General features: G+C 35.4%; 1 protein-coding gene across 11 annotated transcripts in view; it reads left to right on the top strand.

Moving 5' to 3' along the window:
* MAGI2 (membrane associated guanylate kinase, WW and PDZ domain containing 2) overlaps window positions 1-18,346 on the top strand; it is a 1,504,283-nt gene that overhangs the window by 1,011,117 nt on the left and 474,820 nt on the right. For all 11 annotated transcript variants that reach the window (XM_056117966.1, XM_056117965.1, XM_056117957.1 and 8 more), the window contains one exon: window positions 4,810-4,889. In XM_056117966.1, the coding sequence (XP_055973941.1) occupies window positions 4,810-4,889 (80 nt within the window). The remainder of the gene's footprint in view (window positions 1-4,809; window positions 4,890-18,346) is intronic.

The raw sequence follows: 18,346 nt of genomic DNA, 5'->3' as shown, positions 1-18,346 counted from the left end.
CAAATAGAGAGACTGAGAGATAGTAGAGCTGTTGAGCTTCTTGCCTTGCATGCAACCACCTAAGTTTGATCCCCAGCACTGCATGATTTTGTAAGTTTGTTAAAAACTACAAGACACTTCTCTCAAGTACCATACCAAGAAGTAGTTCCTGAGCATAAGGTACTGCCAGATGTGGCCCCAAAAAACATTCTCACCCCACAAAAGATCAACATTGTTGAAGCAGTGATTGCCTACGCATATATAGTACTGAGTATAGACCTTAAAACAGATCTCAATTTCTAAACCAGGGGAGATGAACAGAAAGATCTTTGATTGTACTCTAAAGGACACAAAATAAAACAACTTAGTATAAAACATTGTCAGATTTAGTTATGCCTTTGGTTTCAAAAATTTGGGAAAGCCGATATATTTAGGTTTAGTGTCAGTCTTTCGATTTACAACGCCAGCTATTTCATCTTGGGTAAGTTACCCCGCTTCTCTCAACCTTTGTTTCTATCTGGAAAGTCCAGTTAAGAACACACAGCCTCTAAGGCTCATTGGGATTTAACTAGGTGCCACATGTGAGCATTCCCACATAGCCTCTGACAAAACAATCAGGAAATGTTACAAGACAATGAGAGAAACTTTTAGTGATAAGTCATAATGTTCCAGCTTTTCCTGTTGAAGTTAAAGCATTTTCCAGGTGAGAATGTTTCCTCAGCAGATAAGACATTATTATTTATCCTGCTGCTTTTGCTTGTTTGGCAAAGGTTAGTCTTACAAAATATACAAAAATTCCTGACTATTTTATAAGTCAACCTATCACTTCTCTTAAGAACATTCAAATATGAATTTAAAACTAGAATGGCAGAATTGAACAAAATTTTACTTATAGTTATCCCATTCCTGGGACTTAGATGCCCAGTGGTCCTCAGGGGTTACTTCTGGCTCTCTGCTCAGGGATTACTTCTGGCAATGCTCTGGAGACCATCTGGGACATACCAGGGATGGAACTTGAGTTGGCTGCTTGCAAAACAAGTTTCCTACCTGCTCTACTGTTGGCTCCATAGAGAAAAGTTGTGAAAAAATAATTTTCTTAAGTTTTGAAACTCTATTTTACATAAGACATTGAGTTTGAATAGCTTTTAACTTTGATTTACTTGATCTCTCAGCTTTTATGACCATCATATTAATTTTATCATTTAAAATACCTAGAGTAGTGTGTATATTAGTGGTTGAAATTTTCTCAAAAATATTCATTTCATGAGTCAGAAAGAGAGGGATAGACATAGAAAGGTTTCATTCATCTGGGGAACATAAAGTAACAAAATAGGAAACTAACACCCAAGAATGGCCGAGATTAGTACCAGGAATTTTGCTCCATGGCTTGGGTGCCAGCCACACATGCTAGGAGAAAAGGCAGCTCAGATAGAGAAGGGAGCACCAAATAAAGGGTGTTGGGAGGATCCTCCCAGTATGGGAGAAGCAGGCTGAAAGTAGACTATCGACCAAACATGATTGCCACTCAATGCCTCTTTTGCAAACCAGAGTACCCAAAAAGAGAGAGAGAATAGAGGGGAATGCCCTGCCACAGAGGCAGGGTGGGATGGGAGAGATGGGGGATGGGAGGAATATTGGGATCCGTGGTGGTGGAAAATGGGCACTGGTGGAGGGATGGGTATTTGATCATTGTATAATTGAAACCCAAGCACAAAATTTGTAAGTCTACAACTGTACCTCATGGTGTCTCACTAATAAAAATTTTTAAAAAAGAGAGAGAGAGAATAAAAAAATCCCTAATAAAAGGAAAACAATAAGTAAAAAAAAAAGGAAAAATAATTATTTCATTCCCCAGCTAGAAAAAATAGTTTTATTTTTGCAAATGTTCCTTTGCAGATGTAGTCTCTGTGTGTATTTTAATAAACCTAGTATTGAAATAAAATATTATGTTGCATTTGTCCTTAACTTTCTGTTATTTGTGCCTCACACAACTTGGATAAATGCAGAGAATTGATGTTATACTGTAGCAATGCAAGGGGTTTGGTAACAGACTCCTCAGATTTGTTATGCAGGTTGTAAAAAATCCCTCAATCGTTTCATTTTGTACACTTTCCTGTCCAATGTTTAATTCTGTTTTCAAATTAAATTTTTGAGGTTTAAAATATATAATTTAAGGGAAGTTGAAAAGACAGTTGGTCTGTGTCTTCCTAAGGCATTACAAATAATCTTTTGGTAAGGCATCTTAAATAAGGATGCAAATTACAAGGCCAGCAAGACTCACTATTGAAAAATACTATACCATAACTTTATGTGTTGTTTAAGACAATTACTGGAGGTAACTACTCCTCAAATTTCTTTCAAAATCATTTCAGAAAATCAGCTTAAAATGTTGTTAACTATAAAAGACTCAGTCTGTCAAAATGTATTAAAGTCACATATTGTTAATGCTAGTTCAACCAAAAAAGAAATCTTCCAGCAATGAAATGCTTTACAAAAACACATGATAGCCTGGAAAGTCACAATGTCCTCTATAATATTGACCAGTATGGGAGACCCAGGGTTCTGTGGTATAGATGTGATCATATAGGTCCCTATAAGGGCAAAGCAATGGCTCTTTAGTACCTTCCCACAGATGGATGGTACTTTTGTGAATATGTCTTATACCTAGAAATGACTTTTATCCAAAATTGGTGAAGGAATTGCAAATGTTATAATAAAAACAAAACATCATTTTCTTTGGCCACCTACCAACATTTTCCCCAGACACATAGAAACAGGTATCACATACACATGAGTACATGTGTGCAAGCTTGCATGTACACACACATACACACACACAGTGAAATCTCTATAGAGTTAAAGGGGTGGAGGAAAGAAAATCTTCTATTGGCGGAAGTGTCAATTGGTTGGTTAACATCTCTTGAAAATAGTATGGATATTTCTCAAAACAGAAAAAATAGAAGTATCATATGATAGGATGTATCAATTCCACAGTTATCTAACCATCTCAAGAACACAGAAGTATTTATTTTTAAAAGATAGATAAACATGTATTTTTTTGCACTACTATTTACAATAGCCAAGATCGGCAAATAACCCACGCACAAAACTATAGATAAGTGGTTAAAGAAGTTGTGGTATATATGCAGAAAGGGCCCAAGAGTCGCAGTGCCTAGGTTCTCAAATTATAGGTGGTTCTTCTTATAGGTAGGTGAGATGATAATTCTGAAAACACTATTTGAATACTGCTTTAGCACCTTGAAATTATTTCCCTTCTGTCCATTTTGGTTCTATCCTTGTTCCTTCCTGCCTTGAAACTTCTTTCATTAAAGAGACATTTATGTTGTGGAAAATTGCTGCTAAATATGCCAGCAGGGAGGTTTTCTGGCCTTTGCTTTAAGTACAGATTGGTTTGTTGGATTATCTAGGTAACATTTTTAACTGTGATATGATAAAATATAGCATTTCACTAAATTCACTGAAGAGAAAATACAAGTGAAACTGATATCGTTTCAACTTCCTCACAATTGTGTCCAGATCTCCCTGTTTCCCTGGCTTGACATTTCCAACCTATTTTTCACTTTTTCCTTTCATATTCCATTAATTTGCACTCAGCCTTCCTTAGAAAAAAATCTTATACTTTTTCCAATCTGTGAATTTTCTTATTGTTTTTCAATCCCTCACAAATGGCACACCCTTGATAATTTGGCCATTGGTAGATGAAATCACTTTGAGATAGCTATCCATACTAAAAATATTGGTTCATGGGAATAGTTATGATTTGTTGCATTCTTCTTGTATATATTCATAATAGTCATCCAAAACACTCATCTGGAGTGCTTTCTGGTGACACAGATTATGTGGATACACCTCAGAGATTTTGATTTAATAATTCTAGGAGGATTATGTATGGTAAATAAGCCCTCCAAGTAATTTCAATGCAGATAATATCAGGATTTTCTTAAAAATAACAAACACATACACAGCACTAAAATTATCACTTCTTTACTTCTTTACTTATTTATTTTTATGGTGCTCAGGAAACCTTACAAGGTGCCTTTGATCAAACCAGGGTGAGCCACATAGAAGACAAGTTCTTTAATTCCCTTCTTTTCCCTCAGACTCCTCTCCTTTGCTTTTGGAAACTTCTGGCAAAATGCCTAAAGAAAACGTTATTTTTCTCCAAAATATAATATTTAATTTTCACTAATTTTCATAAGTTCTACTCCAAAAACAATAGACTTTTTCTTAATCCCCCACCTTCCTTGTTAGATTGACTGTATTTAGATAGAAATAGCTAAATGTGGGTTAATGAAATTGCAATTATTCACTTTTTGAGAAAACACAGGAATCCCAAGAACATGCTGTAATTTACATCACTTTTGTCCTGCCTCTGCAAGCTCTGTGGTTAAATAACAAAACAACCATATACGAAAAGGGCAGGTTTTGGATGAAAATAATTCTTTCGCAAACTCAGGAAACAGGATCAGAGCCTACAAACTGTGCTCTTCCAACTGGAGAATCCTGTGTTTGTAATAAATTCCTTTTGCTCTGGATGAGTTCTGCATTTTCAATGAGGTTAACTTGGCAACATCCTAGTTGATTTTAATAAAAATAGCAGCTTTGAGGCCAGGGAGCTGAGGTTGCCAAATCTACAGCTGCCTTGCACAATTACTCTTACACCTCCTTCAGGGCTACTTAGAACCAGTAAGCAAATTAAGTGTATCGATTGCAATTTTGTTGGACTAACGCCCCCCCATTTTTTTCTTAAGGAATAAACTTGACTCCTTTACGGATGTGTCTATTCAGAGTGATTTCTTTTCTTTTCAGCCATAACACAAAGACAACATCATGGCTGGATCCACGACTTGCGAAAAAGGCTAAACCTCCTGAAGAGTGCAAAGAAAATGGTAGGTTATTAAGTTTTTGTGGTATATCAATGTTGCACTTGGAGAATGTTATTCTTAAAAGAGGGTCTCGCCGAAAGCAGCGCTAACCTAGAGGAAGCGGTTTTAATGATGTAAGATTTAATGATCAGACAGGAGAGAAGGAACTCGGGCATTTCAGCATGCCATGTGGTTTTCCTTTTTCTTGCTGACGGAACTGTGCCGGATATCACATCTCTGTCATCTCTTTGGTTCTGTTTGACTCCTGGCTTGACTTTACACCACCTACTAAGCACGTTTTGTTTGCAATATGTCTCTCGGAGGATGCTGATCTTTTTCACTGGAATCAGATCTGCCGTGTAGAGAAACTGTAGTGTGGAACTTAAAAAAGTACTTAATTTTTGCATTTAGAGGCATTGCATTCTACTAGCAATTTAGGAATCTGGATTAAAAACAAAAACCTATCCTTGTAAATTGAAAAAGTAATGACTAATTTCTGAACATGTTGGTTTGTTTTTAGTATTTCTTGTTCCAAATGTTATATTAACTTGCTTGAGACTTGACTGTTTTCAATGCATGCGAAGATAATTTTTAAAATAACCTTGAGGGTTTGATGAATGTCAATTTTATTTATAAATTGTGATGTGCATAAAGTTTGAAAATGGTATGTCATTTTTAAAATATTGAGTTCAGTGTTAGAAGAGTGCTTATAACATATCTAAGATGATCAATAGCTCCCTCTCCTGATGGTATATTTTTGATTACGTTCACAATCTTTATCTGATCACATTTGTAGAGCTCTGTTCAGTGTCATCTATGATTGAAAAGTTCTTAAAGGTGAAGAAAGTGATGGAGAGTTTTTAGACTAATTATTTGTGTCTATAAGTCAACTTCCAAAAGAAGTCCTTAGTTTTGAATATGCTTCTTATTAAAAATTAGTTCTGACTTCCTCAGAAAATATCCAGGTTATATTGTTCCTTCTTTTATGTTTAAAGATAACTTCACAAACTAGATACACTACTGAGCTAAACTTTGAAAAACAGATTAAGCACTTAAATGTGCATATTTAAATGAATGCATAAATATCCTGTTACTATCTACCTATATTTAATTCTATATTCATAATAATATACGTTTTATATATATGTAATGAATCTGATAAAATTATTGCATAACTTGGACTTTTGAATACAATTAAGTTATAGTTCACTGATACCAATAAGAGCCATGTCACAAAATATGCTAGATTATACATTAAAATGACTCAAACTGCTATATCTTGGGATATAATTTGCTTATATCGAAGATTTAAACCCTTAGACTTAAAGTGAATTTAACAGTTTTGCAGTTTTGTGACATATTGAACTTTTCAATGATTTTGTTCCTTTGAGTGACTTTTTCCATTACAAGAAGCTATTAAAGTCGTTTTGAAGTCCTGTGAGAGATGTAGGCATCACATGTTTCATAATTATAGTATTTTAATCTTATCAGTTTTTCCCACTTGCTTGTCTATCTCTGTAGAATGGTATACGTCTCAAGTATGAGCCAGTTTAAGTTACATACATGGCGTTGTTGAAAAATCAGCCCTAAAATATAGTCCTATAGCTTACAGTGGTTCATAACTAATGAATAGTGTTTTTCATGTTCTAAAAAATAAATAATTTACAAATTTTTGCTCAGATATTATAGGAATAGTTTGCAATAAAAAACTGACATTGAGAAAGTTAAAATGGCATAAAATATATAAAATACATACTTTAAATTGTATTTACAAAAAAGAAGCTTTTCGGTAATATTGCTGCTTTTAGGTAATATTTGCTGCTTTGATTTTTGTTAATTACATGAATAAAAATTTGCCTCTTTACATGTTGTTTTTCAGTGTAGTCTTGTTGGCTTTGCCAGTTAGGGCAGACTTTTTTTCTATGCATCACTATTCAGCTCAGATTCAGGAAAGTCAATTGAGTAACTTTCTAAATGCTGGAGTGTGTATTAATGCATATACTAAAATACAGAGTTGTAAGATGATGAAGTTTTTTTTTTTTTGGTAAAGATTTATCTTTCTTCCCAGGGATACAGAGTAGAGATTACCTTATTTTAAACTGAATCTGAGCCAGTATGAAGTTTGGTTGAGTTTTAGGAAAGACCATTCTATCCCTGTTTTGCTTCTGTTCACCCTAGTTTTCAATAAGCAGCCCACTAAACACAGGCCCATGTAGTAAATATATTAAGCAGTTCAGATCATCAGGTTTCTTTCTAACTACTCTTACCATGTGAAATCAATATAAGTATAAAGGGCATAAATAATTTCCAATAAATATTTTATAGATATATTGTATATATACATATACATATATATAGTAAGATACTGTTATTTTTTTCCTCAATAATTTAAACATGTATTTATTATTCCTTTTTATTTTTTTGCTTTTTGGGTCACACCTGGCATTGCACAGGGGTTACTCCTGGCTCATGCACTCAGGAATTACTCCTGGCAGTGCTCAATGGACCATATGGGATCCTGGGAATTGAACCCCGGTCGGCCGTGTGCAAGGCAAAAACCCTACCCTCTGTGCTATTGCTCCAGCCTTGTATTAACTGTTCTTAGCTGAAGATATAGGTAGTCTGAATTTGGTTCACATGGTCATGTGTCCATGTGGGACCATCCTCTTGTCAAATCTTAAGCAATTTTTCATTGTATTTTTCTTCTCAGCCTTGTAAGACTGCTAGATATCTGTTACTTGGGGGTGGGGTTTAACCTAGTAGTTTCAGACTTTGACAAATGCCATCACAGGAGAATTGGTTGTATGCATGAGATTATTGAAATTAATGTTGAATCATGCCAGACCCCAGTCCTTCCAGACTTCCACAGTTCTTAACCTCCCACAGTTGTCTTCTTCCCAGGCCAAGTCTTGGAGTCTTCACAGACCACAGAATCAACAAATTCTTCCCTTGACTTTACAGGGTTCTGTACCTTCACAATCTTAAACCAGGTAGAACTTGCTGTTTTGGCATGTTTGTGATTGCTTTAAATTGTTTATTTTATATATTTTATGTAGACTTCCAAGTGTTCTCTTGTATTATAGAATGATCACCCTATCCTACCTAGAAGCAGAAATTTTAGAGCAGTAATATCGAAAGGTCTGTTAGCCCTTTCTGCTTTGTAAACCATGTGTTCTTTATTTTTGTAAGTATTTTTTCTCTTCAAGTTTCAGGCTTTGTGAAAGAGAGGGTGTGTGATATATATTTATGTATATAACATATATTTACATGGTTTGTGATATATTTGCATATAAGTATATATAAATTATGGATATATATACATATATACATATATATATATATATAAATTTGGTGCTACATCCATAAATGTCTGGAGGTTACGTCCAGTGCACTCTATCTCTATGCTATGCTGTGCCAGGAATCAAACCAGAAGTGGCCACATGCAAATCAAGCACTCTAATCCCTGTACTATTTCTTAAGTTCTATTATTATTATAAATTCTTTAATCCCTAAAGATAGTACTACAGGCTGGGAGAAATAATATAAGGGTTAAGGGTGTTGCCTTGCCTTAGTTTGAATCCCTGGTACCACATATGGTTTTCTGAGTACCTCTAGGGGTCACTTCTGTGTACAGAGCCAGGAATAGCCCTTACATTGCCTGGGAGAGTCACCCCTCAAAAGAAAGTACTAGTCCATGATGTTGTACATATGTGCAATATATTATATGTGCATATGTATGCGAGTATGTGTATGTAGCTCTGAGCCTGTAATTCTATGCACCAGATTTATATTACAGCATATAGTTAATTTCCTGATCGAGTATAATAAGAGGAAGCTGAGTGATGGAAGGAGATACAAACTGATTTAAATTATTTGGGAACAAGAGAAAAAGAAAGCACACGGTTTTTCATTGTTAGCAAGGGGCAAAGAGAACATGAATAACTCAGTTCAATTAATATATCAATTGTTTTTTCTAGTGACACTAAAACAATCTTTTTTCCCCATTTTTTTGAAGGACAGACTGCTTCTAAATATAAAATCCTACTTCCTTCTCTTACATTATGGTTGAAAATACTGAAGGCATTCTGTTCTGTGGATTTGTCACAGTTCTGTGCATTTTTGGAATTTAGCACCAGTCTACATGGCAGATAAAAAGTCTCCACCTACTACTTGATTCTAAAATTAGTATTTGGGGAAGTGTGTTTAGTATGCCACTATAGTCTTTTACAAAATGCCACAGAAATAGCACTTAACTACTAAATATGAGACAACATGGGTTGAACTGTATATAGAGCTCGACTGTATTTGTTCCTGACCTCAAATCAGTCCTGTGATTTTTTTTTTATATTGACACTTTTCCGGTCACCTTCCCCACCACCACCCTCACTGTTATATACTTCCCACGAAAGTCAGCATGGGTCTGAGAGAAAGCTCAAAATGCTGAGTCCAGGCATCACATTCTGGAGACCTGAGTTCAATGCTCAGCAACACAAGAAAGCAATTTCTGGGCACAGAACCAGCAGTAACCTTCAGCAGTGCTGGTGTGGCCCAAACCCTTCCCCCACCACCCCTTTCCATTACTGAGAGGATCACCGAGCTAGAGTGAATATAAAATGTGCTTTGGCTATAATGGTCAGTCTTTCCTTACAGTTGAAATGTGCCTGGAATAAGGACCCTTCTCCCTCATTCTTTTCCACAAGAGGAAATTTTATGGGTTGGGTAGACAGGGCAATTCTATTCCAAACTCAAATTTGTTCTTGAACAAGATGCACAATTCCTGGGTGCCTGGGTTTACTAACCTGAAAAAGGGCAGTGATCTTCATTTCACTTTGATTTGGTTTTACATATAAGTACAGAGCCATGTTTGTTGCACCGTAGACTCCAGAGAATAGTCCCCTTCTTTCCCTTAAGGTATTGCCTTGAATCAACCATTTAAGCTCATATTGGACAAGGAGGAAGAAATTCATGTAACTGTCCTACCTAAAAGAGCTTTTTAATAACACTATGCTGTCTTGAAGAGATGGAAATGAGCAAACCCAAGTAGGCTAAAATTATCTTGCTAGCTAATTCCCGCCTAATATTAATAGATTGGAGGTTTTTCCTCCTCCATCCTGTTCAACCAGCTCTAAATTTTTACAAAGTTATAATTACAGCTGTATGAGCTGGATGGTTCAATTTCTATATTCTTTATCTGGATTCTTTTTCATGTTGCTACAGAAAAAAATTACATAATCTTAATTCCTTTTACCTACATGAAAAATTTTTTCAACTAGAATAAATTCAAGCTTTGAAAGAACTATTATCTTTAAAAAAATAAATATCCAAAACCCACCTGCATGAAGACAGATATATTTAGCAATATTTTGGAAGAAGGAGGAATGGAGGTTATCTTTTAATGATAATAGAAAACACTGTTTAGTTCCAGGTTGTTTCTTAACTTTTATAGAACTGACACAACTTAGAAATGCATACTCTTATTTTAGGATTCTACATTCTTTATTTCCCCTTGATTCAGGACTTTGGACTGTTTACTTATGTCATTTCTATTGATAATTTGATTATAATTTCATTTATTAAATGTGACCTTATTAATTTAGTCTTTTGTAATAATCTTTCTAATCTGATAGACCTGCTAATATTATGTTTGCAAAGCACCTTAAAAATTTACCCTTGGCGTGCATGCGCTGCCTGAGCCCATGTGCTGCTTGTGCCCATGTGGCCGAGCACATGTGGCGCCTGAACACATGCGTCACCCGCATCTACTCTCTTGAGATGTATACTTTCATGCTTTCATGTCTAATGCTAGAATATATGTAGGGGCTCTCTCTCCGCCCTTGGAGAAGTCTGTGCTCTCTCTTGAGTGCATTACTCACTCTCTCACTCTCTCCCCCTCCATAACTGTCCCTCATGGTGTCTCACTAATAAAAAAAAATCCTCCAAATAAAATCTATTTACTTCAAAAAAAATTTTACCCTTAAATTTACCTTAAATTTGTTACATGCCTGCCAAAGAAGTCAGGCTGGAGAATGGCAGGGTCCCTGGGGACACTGGAGGTGGGATTGGTGTTCCAACTTCGTATGCCAGAAACAATCCTATTATGAATACCTTTGCAATCATGGTGACTTAATTAAAGAGAATGCAAAAAGAGTATTAAATAACAAAACAAAATTTACCCTTAGAAAAAGTTCATAATACAGATTCTAAATTTACTAACTACTCAAGTATTAATACTTTAAAAGGAAAAGGTTCATTTATATGCAAACATCAAACTCTAACCTTAAGCCATTATGAACACATTAATTTGAATGATATTTTGCATCTCACTGACATTTTTGATTTTGTTAAAATGAGGAAATTTTAAATATCTTAATAATAGCACTTCTCAACTCACTCACTTTTAGTTGTTCACATTAGTTGTGATTTTATAATGCACTTTGAGGTATGTAGCATTTAAGGTTTGGTGGTACTAAGAATTACTAACACTGAAAACTAAAATAAAATCATGGCCTTTTAATTTATCTCTCCTAAAAGTCTGATTTTGGCATGTCTATCAGTGTCTGCTCTTTTTATTATTTTATTTGCATAGAATACCTTTTCTGATCTCTTTATGGTTGGCTATGTCCTTATGATGGAATTTAATCTTGTGTAAGGCAGCATTTAGTTGTCTTATTTTTTTGCTGATATTTACTAGTACCTGATCAATGTATAATTGAAAACCAAGCACAAAAGCTTGTAAGTTTACAACTGTACCTCATGGTGTTTCACTAATAAAAAACAAAGAATTCAAAAGTAAAATAATAAAATAAAGTAAAAGTTAAGGAGAATAAGTTATCATATTTACCCCTATGTCTATGCCTTCATTGATTTTCAAAGTTCAAAGCTTTCTTTTCTTGCTGTTTAGTTTTGTTTGGAGAATTTTGTTTTGTCATTTCTATTGTGTTTCTACTTGTGAAAACTTAAGGGTGCTGTGTGCGTTCCATTATCTCTTTCCTCTTTATTTACAGAGTGATCATTCTTGTGCAAGGGCCAGGCTGTCAGTGTTGGGTGGGGTCACATTGCTCAGTGGTAAAGTGCCTGCCTTGCATGCAAGAGACCTGAGTTCAGTCCTTAGCATTGTAAAACAAAAAAGAAATAAAGAGTACTCAAGAATGTGTGCCATCTGCTTCTGGCCCTTGTGATTTTAGACTAGAAGCCCATGATATATAAACTGATGTCAAAGTATAGTACAGGGACACTTGATTTTTCTTCTGAGTCTTTTTTACTTTTTGAATTTTTTGTGTCTTAATGTGATTTTCTCTTTTCCATTCATGGTTTCCACACTTTTTTTGATTTGTAATTTTGTCAAATTTGAGAGATACTTTGAACGCTTTTTCTGCTGTACCCTCATTTATCTTACCCTCATTTATCTTACATAATTTATTTTATGATATAAATTATTGTACTATCAGTGCTTGTAATATTTTTTATTTTTAAGTATTTTTCTTTCTGTGTTCATATGGAGAAACTTTTTTAAATATCTTTAGCTTCACTATTCTACTCTATTACATTTTCTTCTGATTCTGAACTTATTCCTCAGATTTTAAATTCTCTCATTGTTTTTTCTATTCCGTGGTTGAAATTGGCTCGACCTCCCACAACTTCCATTGCTTTTATAAAGATTTAAATTTTTTCAGTAATTTCAAGAAAACTCAAATTGCAAGTTAAGGTAATTTTAGGGTAGTTGTTTTTTGTTTTTGTTTTGTTTTTGTTTTTGTTTTTACTTTGTCAGCCTTTATTGAAACGAGCTTAGGTGTTTTCTTGTCTCCTAGAACATTAGGCAGTGAAGTGTATTTTAACATTTATATGTTTCTTTGTGACTTTGACTGGAAATTATTGTAAACTTCTATTCTTTAAAAAATAGTGACACTGTGGCTCTGCAATTTTTTAAAAACCTTTGCACACATAATTTTAGGATTTATTTTCTTAAGTCTTTAAACAAAGTTTTAGGGTTTGACAAAGTCATTTTGCCTCAAGCCTACAAATGACAGTGTTTAACAACTAGGATATACCTCTGTTATTTATTTTATTTAATTAATTAATTAATTAATTAATTTTTTATTAGTGAAACATCATGAGGTACAGTTATAGACTTACAATTTTTTGTGCTTGGGCTTCAGTTATACAATGATCAAGTACATGATTGCCACTCAATGCCTCTCTTGCAAACCACAGGACCCAAAAGGAGAGAGAGAGAACAAAAGGGAATGCCCTGCCACAGAGGCAGGGTGGGATGGGGGGGATGGGGGGAATGGGGGATGGGAGGGATGCTGGGAACCCTGGTGGTGGAGGATGCGCGCTAGTGTAGGGTAGTTGTTTTAAAAATTGTCAAGTAACTCCAGCATTTGATTCATCTTGTCATTAGAGTTAGTTTCTCTCATCCAGATGGATATTTTTCTAATTATTGTCATAATGAATTATGTTTGATTATATTCTGAATATATTACATAAGAATGTCTTAAATGTATATATAAAAATAGAATCTTTTATTCTATCAGGCAATATCTCTATTTTTTCTTTGGGATGTGTGTGTCTGTGTTTGTATATTCTGTTCTATTTTGTAAACACGATTCCAAACACAATATAGTGCTCAGGTCTATGAATACTGCTTTAGTTGGTTTACTTCTTACTTGAGAATTCCTAATGAATGTCTGCATATGTTACCACCAACCAGGTATGAAAGTTCCTCTCTGAGTTACTTGTTGTTACCGGTAAGGATATTTGTTTCTAGATCTATAAAAATACAGCATATTTTCCCATGTCTATGGGTTATGTCTTACCAGCTACTGGTTATGTCTTACCAGCTACTGGCATGGATGACCTCTTAAGGTTCCTTTGATGCCAGCAGCACATGTACATTGGGAAATATCTCTCCTAGGGATATGCTAGCCTTTCTGGGCTGTAATATTGTTACTGCAGGTGGTAGAGGAGACCTACAGTTATATATCCATAGGGAAACTGAGACTGTACCCAGGTCCATGCTGGATTTCTGATCTTTTTCTGATTCTTCAGCCAGAAAGATTATAGGCTTTTCTGGTTTGTTTGCATGTTACTTTCTTTGTATGTGCCTGTTGGTATTTCAGTCTGAGATATATAGGAAGTGAAAAGAAAATCAGTAAATCTTCAGGACCCTGGTCAATCTACCATTTTTTTTCATATTCAGACACTAGATCAATTTATCAAGTTGGGGACCAGAGTGATAGTACAGAGGTCATGATGCTTGCCTTGTATATTTATAACCACAGCACCCTATATGGTTTCTGAGCCTAGAGTAGTCTCTGAGCACCACTGAGTGTGGTCCAAAAACACAAATATTAACTATTTTGTTAGTTTTTAAAAGATATTTAGAGGAGAGATGCAAGGAAAAATGAATTTCTACAATCCTTCCTGGTACATCATATACAAATATCATTGTTCACACTTAACAGTACACTAAGGAACTTTAAACCTTGAGAGTCTTATATTTTCCCTCTGATGCTTCTACCAACACACTGTGCGGTACATAGAGATTTTTAATTCCTCACCCCTCCCCAGATAATAGTGCTATAATGTAAAAATTTTGAGGAATTTGCTCAATAATTGTGTATTGGAGGGGTATTATTTTGGGTGGGGCACACCTAGCAGTGCTCAGATCTTACTCCTGGCTCTGCACTGAGGAATCACTCCTGGAAGTGCTTGGGGGATCATATAGGATGCTGAGAATTAAACTGAGTTTGACCATGTACAAGGCAAGCGCTCTACCCACTGTACTCTCTCTCCAGTCCAATACTTGTAAATAAAAAAATGAGTCTTTAATTTAAGCTGCCTGAATGTAAGACTCATTTCTGTTGTTTTCCCTCTGAACAATTCCAAAGTTCCCAAGATAGACCCATGATATTCTAAAGATACATGTTAAAATGAACTGAATAAAATATTTTAACTTTAAATTTTCATATTTAAAATAGCTAGAAAAAATTTCTATATATCATCAATATTTTCCACGGGCCATTGTCTCTATAAACAAGACAATCAGTGTAATGCTACTTAAATATTATGTGATTTATGCTTTTAAGTTGACAGCTGTCTGCAAGATATTTTTTTTTTTTGCTTTTTGGGTCACACCCGGCGATGCTCAGGGGTTACTTCTGGCTCATGCACTCAGGAATTGCTCCTGGCGGTACTCGGGGGACCATATGGGGTGCTGGGAATTGAACCTGTGTCGGCCATGTTGGCTGCGTGCAAGGCAAACACCGTACCCGCTGTGCTATCACTCCAGCCCCGAAGATATTTTTTAATTATTTATTTATGTCCTGCTTTGGAGTTTTAAAAAGAACAATTTTCTGGGGACCAGAGATGCAATATAATGCTTAAGGCACATGCCTTCAAAACTGTGGGCCCAGTCTGATCCTCAGCACCACATGATCCTATACATCATGGGACAGAGCACTGGGGGATTCCCAGCACTCATTCTTGTGCTCTCTAATTGATCTGCTAACCTGCTTGGCCCAGAATTGCTGGCAGGGATCTGCAGGTCTCCTGAGTATTGTTTGGGTGGGCCATCCATCAGGAAAGAATAAATTTCTTTTTTATTTTAAATGACTTTACAATTTCTAAAATGTTTACCATTAATATAACATCACAGCAATTTGAGGGGGGGCAATATGTTTTGGGCCACGCCCCGCTATTCTAGGGGTTTACTCCTGGCTTTGAATTCAGGGATCATATAGGATGCTAAGTGAGCTGGGTGCAAGGCAAACTTGCTGTATTATTGTTCTGGCCCCTGGAACAGTTTCTTAATAGCTAAATGTTGGTCTCTTTTACTAATGCTGGAGCATGGCACTATATATCTTTCAGTGGGTAGATTTGTTTACCAAGCCAAAAAGCACAGCAGAAAGGTGAAAAACTTTTTCAGAAGAGGGAGAAACACATTCATACTCACAGTCAAGTAACTGAACTTGACTTGTATTTGAAAAAAGAAAAGAAACTTGTTTATTTGCTAAAGTAAAATGATTTGATTCCCCTCTGACACCTATAATTTTTGGCTTCCTAAATAATATTTATCACTAAACAGTACTTTCTAAAGCCAATGACGATTTTTAAAAAGGCTCACTTTTTAAACCTAGATCAAGTGGGAAAAAATGGGTCCTTAAAATATAATCCAATGATGTATGATTGTGGTCTAACCACAAAGCATTTTATAGAATCTGTTACAATATATGTCTAATGATATATTTTATGCTCACCCATCAGTACTCAAAGGCCATACATGTAGCTGTTAAAAACTAGTGTCTTCAAGGAACTGTATTTCCAAGGGCTCAAAATTTTATGCACTCTTTGTGGAAATAAATTGAGCTTAAAATGATGTCACCATGGGGCAGAAGTGATATTGTAGCAGGCAGGGCTCTTTACAACATGTGTGCAGCCCTCCTAGGTTTGATGCATAGTCCTTCATATGGTCCTTTGAGCCCTACCAGGCATGATCCCTGAGTGTAGAGCCAGAACTAAACCCTGAGCATCACTGGGTGTGACCCTCACCCTACCCCCACAAAAAAATAAATAAATAAAGCTAAATTGATGTGTTCAGATCAAAGAAGGCAAGCAGTGTTTGGTATTTTGAGACCAAAATCATGTAAGGAAACCAAATATATTTAGAGCCACTATTTCCAAGCCCCCCACTTCAAACCAGCAATATAAATCAAAGTGAAATTTCATTGGTGACACTTGTGCTGGAGTTTCATACTAGCAAATTATAAACCAAAGATTTTATATTTTCAGTTGCTTTCCCTATAGAACTAAATATTGACATTTTATATAGGTTTTCTACCAAAAAGTATCCAGCCCGCACAGCAGAGTCCGGCAAACTTCCTGTGTCGTATTCAATATGCCAAATACTAGTAACAATGATAGGTCTCATTCTCCTAATCCTGAAAGAGCACTGAAATGGCTCTTTTAAAATCTCAGGGCTAGGAAGAAGGAGACGTTACTGGTGCCTGCTCGAGGAAATCGACGAACAACAGGATGATCATGATTGTGATATAGGTTTTTAATATTTGCTTTCATTTAAAAATCTTTTCAACGTATTGTACTTTTATGAGTTCCTTCTATCCTGAAACTTGTTTGCACATCCAAATCTTTTCTTTGAAACTGTTCTCACTTTTACAATACTGTTTTAGTCTATTTTATCATTTTTTTAAAGCAGGCTTTTGCCTTGGATTCTAGTTCTCAAATCATTCACATGTCATTTTACACCTTTTACTAGATAGCACAGCAGATAGGGCATTTGCCTTGCATGTGCCAATTGGGGTTCAATTCCTCCGACCTCTTGGAGAGCCTGGCAAGCTATTGAGAGTATTTCACCCAAACAGCAAAGCCTGGCAAGCTCCCCAAGCCATATTTGATATGCAGGGGGGGGGGGGGGGAAGTAACAAGTCTCACAATGGAGACATTATTGGTGTCCGCTGGAGCAAATCGATGAACAACCAGAGGACAGTGCTACAGTGTTACTATAAATTACCTACATGCAAATGAAGGAAGTTGATCCCTCTGACAAATATTTATAGGATCACAGCTCTGCTTGTAGATTTGTACTATGAACCTTGAAAAATGCAAATAAATTCAGAACCTGATCCCATTCTTCAAAAAACAAGTTAAGTGAAAAGATAATCTACTCAATTCTTCTAAATCATAACATTTAATGCTGGTGTGAGGAAATATCGATTTCACCAGGGAAAAGACTCAGCAGCAAACATGTTTGAGGAAGAACTGGTCAAAGGGTATTTGAGCATGTGCAATCATTCTAATATATTCAACGATTTTTGTTGAATTGCCTAAATATTTGTTGACCTCTCTTTTCTCTCTTCCTTTTCTCCTTGGGTTGTTGTTCTCATTCCCAAGGCTTTATCTCCCATCTATATGCTGATGACTCAGAATTTTTCCCTTCAACGCTGATAAATTCTGCCTTCTACTATAAATAAGAGTTAAGTGTTCTATTTGTTCCTTAGTACTCCCTTAGGTTCATTTCCATCCCGCTATTATCACATAGGTAATTTTCGATAGCTTTGTCCTCCATTTCTACTCCAAATAGGTCTATACTCGTTATATTATTTTTCTTTTTTAAATTTCCTGTAAAAGACATAAAAACTAGCCTTTCCTTATCTTATATTAATCTCACATTTGTTCTTTTAATCTTTGGTCTGTATTTTCACCTGTAAAGTTTTTTATGCAAGGAAGTAATTGTTATGAAATTTGTAAGATTTGCTTTCTTTAAGATTTGCTTTCTTTCCCCCTTCAATGTGCTTAATTAGGTATCATCTAGCTATTCACTCACTCTGCTTTCATATTTAACATAACCTTGGAATTTTTATCCTTATATTAAAAGTTATGATTTATATCACACTTAATTTCATTTCTCTTTCTGGGGAAAATTACCAATTGTTGTTATTTTACTGTTTCTATAGTCCTCTCTA

This window comes from Sorex fumeus, unplaced genomic scaffold (genome assembly GCF_029834395.1).
Source record: "Sorex fumeus unplaced genomic scaffold, SorFum_2.1 ptg000037l, whole genome shotgun sequence".
NCBI lineage: Eukaryota > Metazoa > Chordata > Mammalia > Eulipotyphla > Soricidae > Sorex > Sorex fumeus.
Note: the sequence above shows the minus strand (reverse complement) of the source record. Positions and strands in the feature narration are given on the sequence as shown.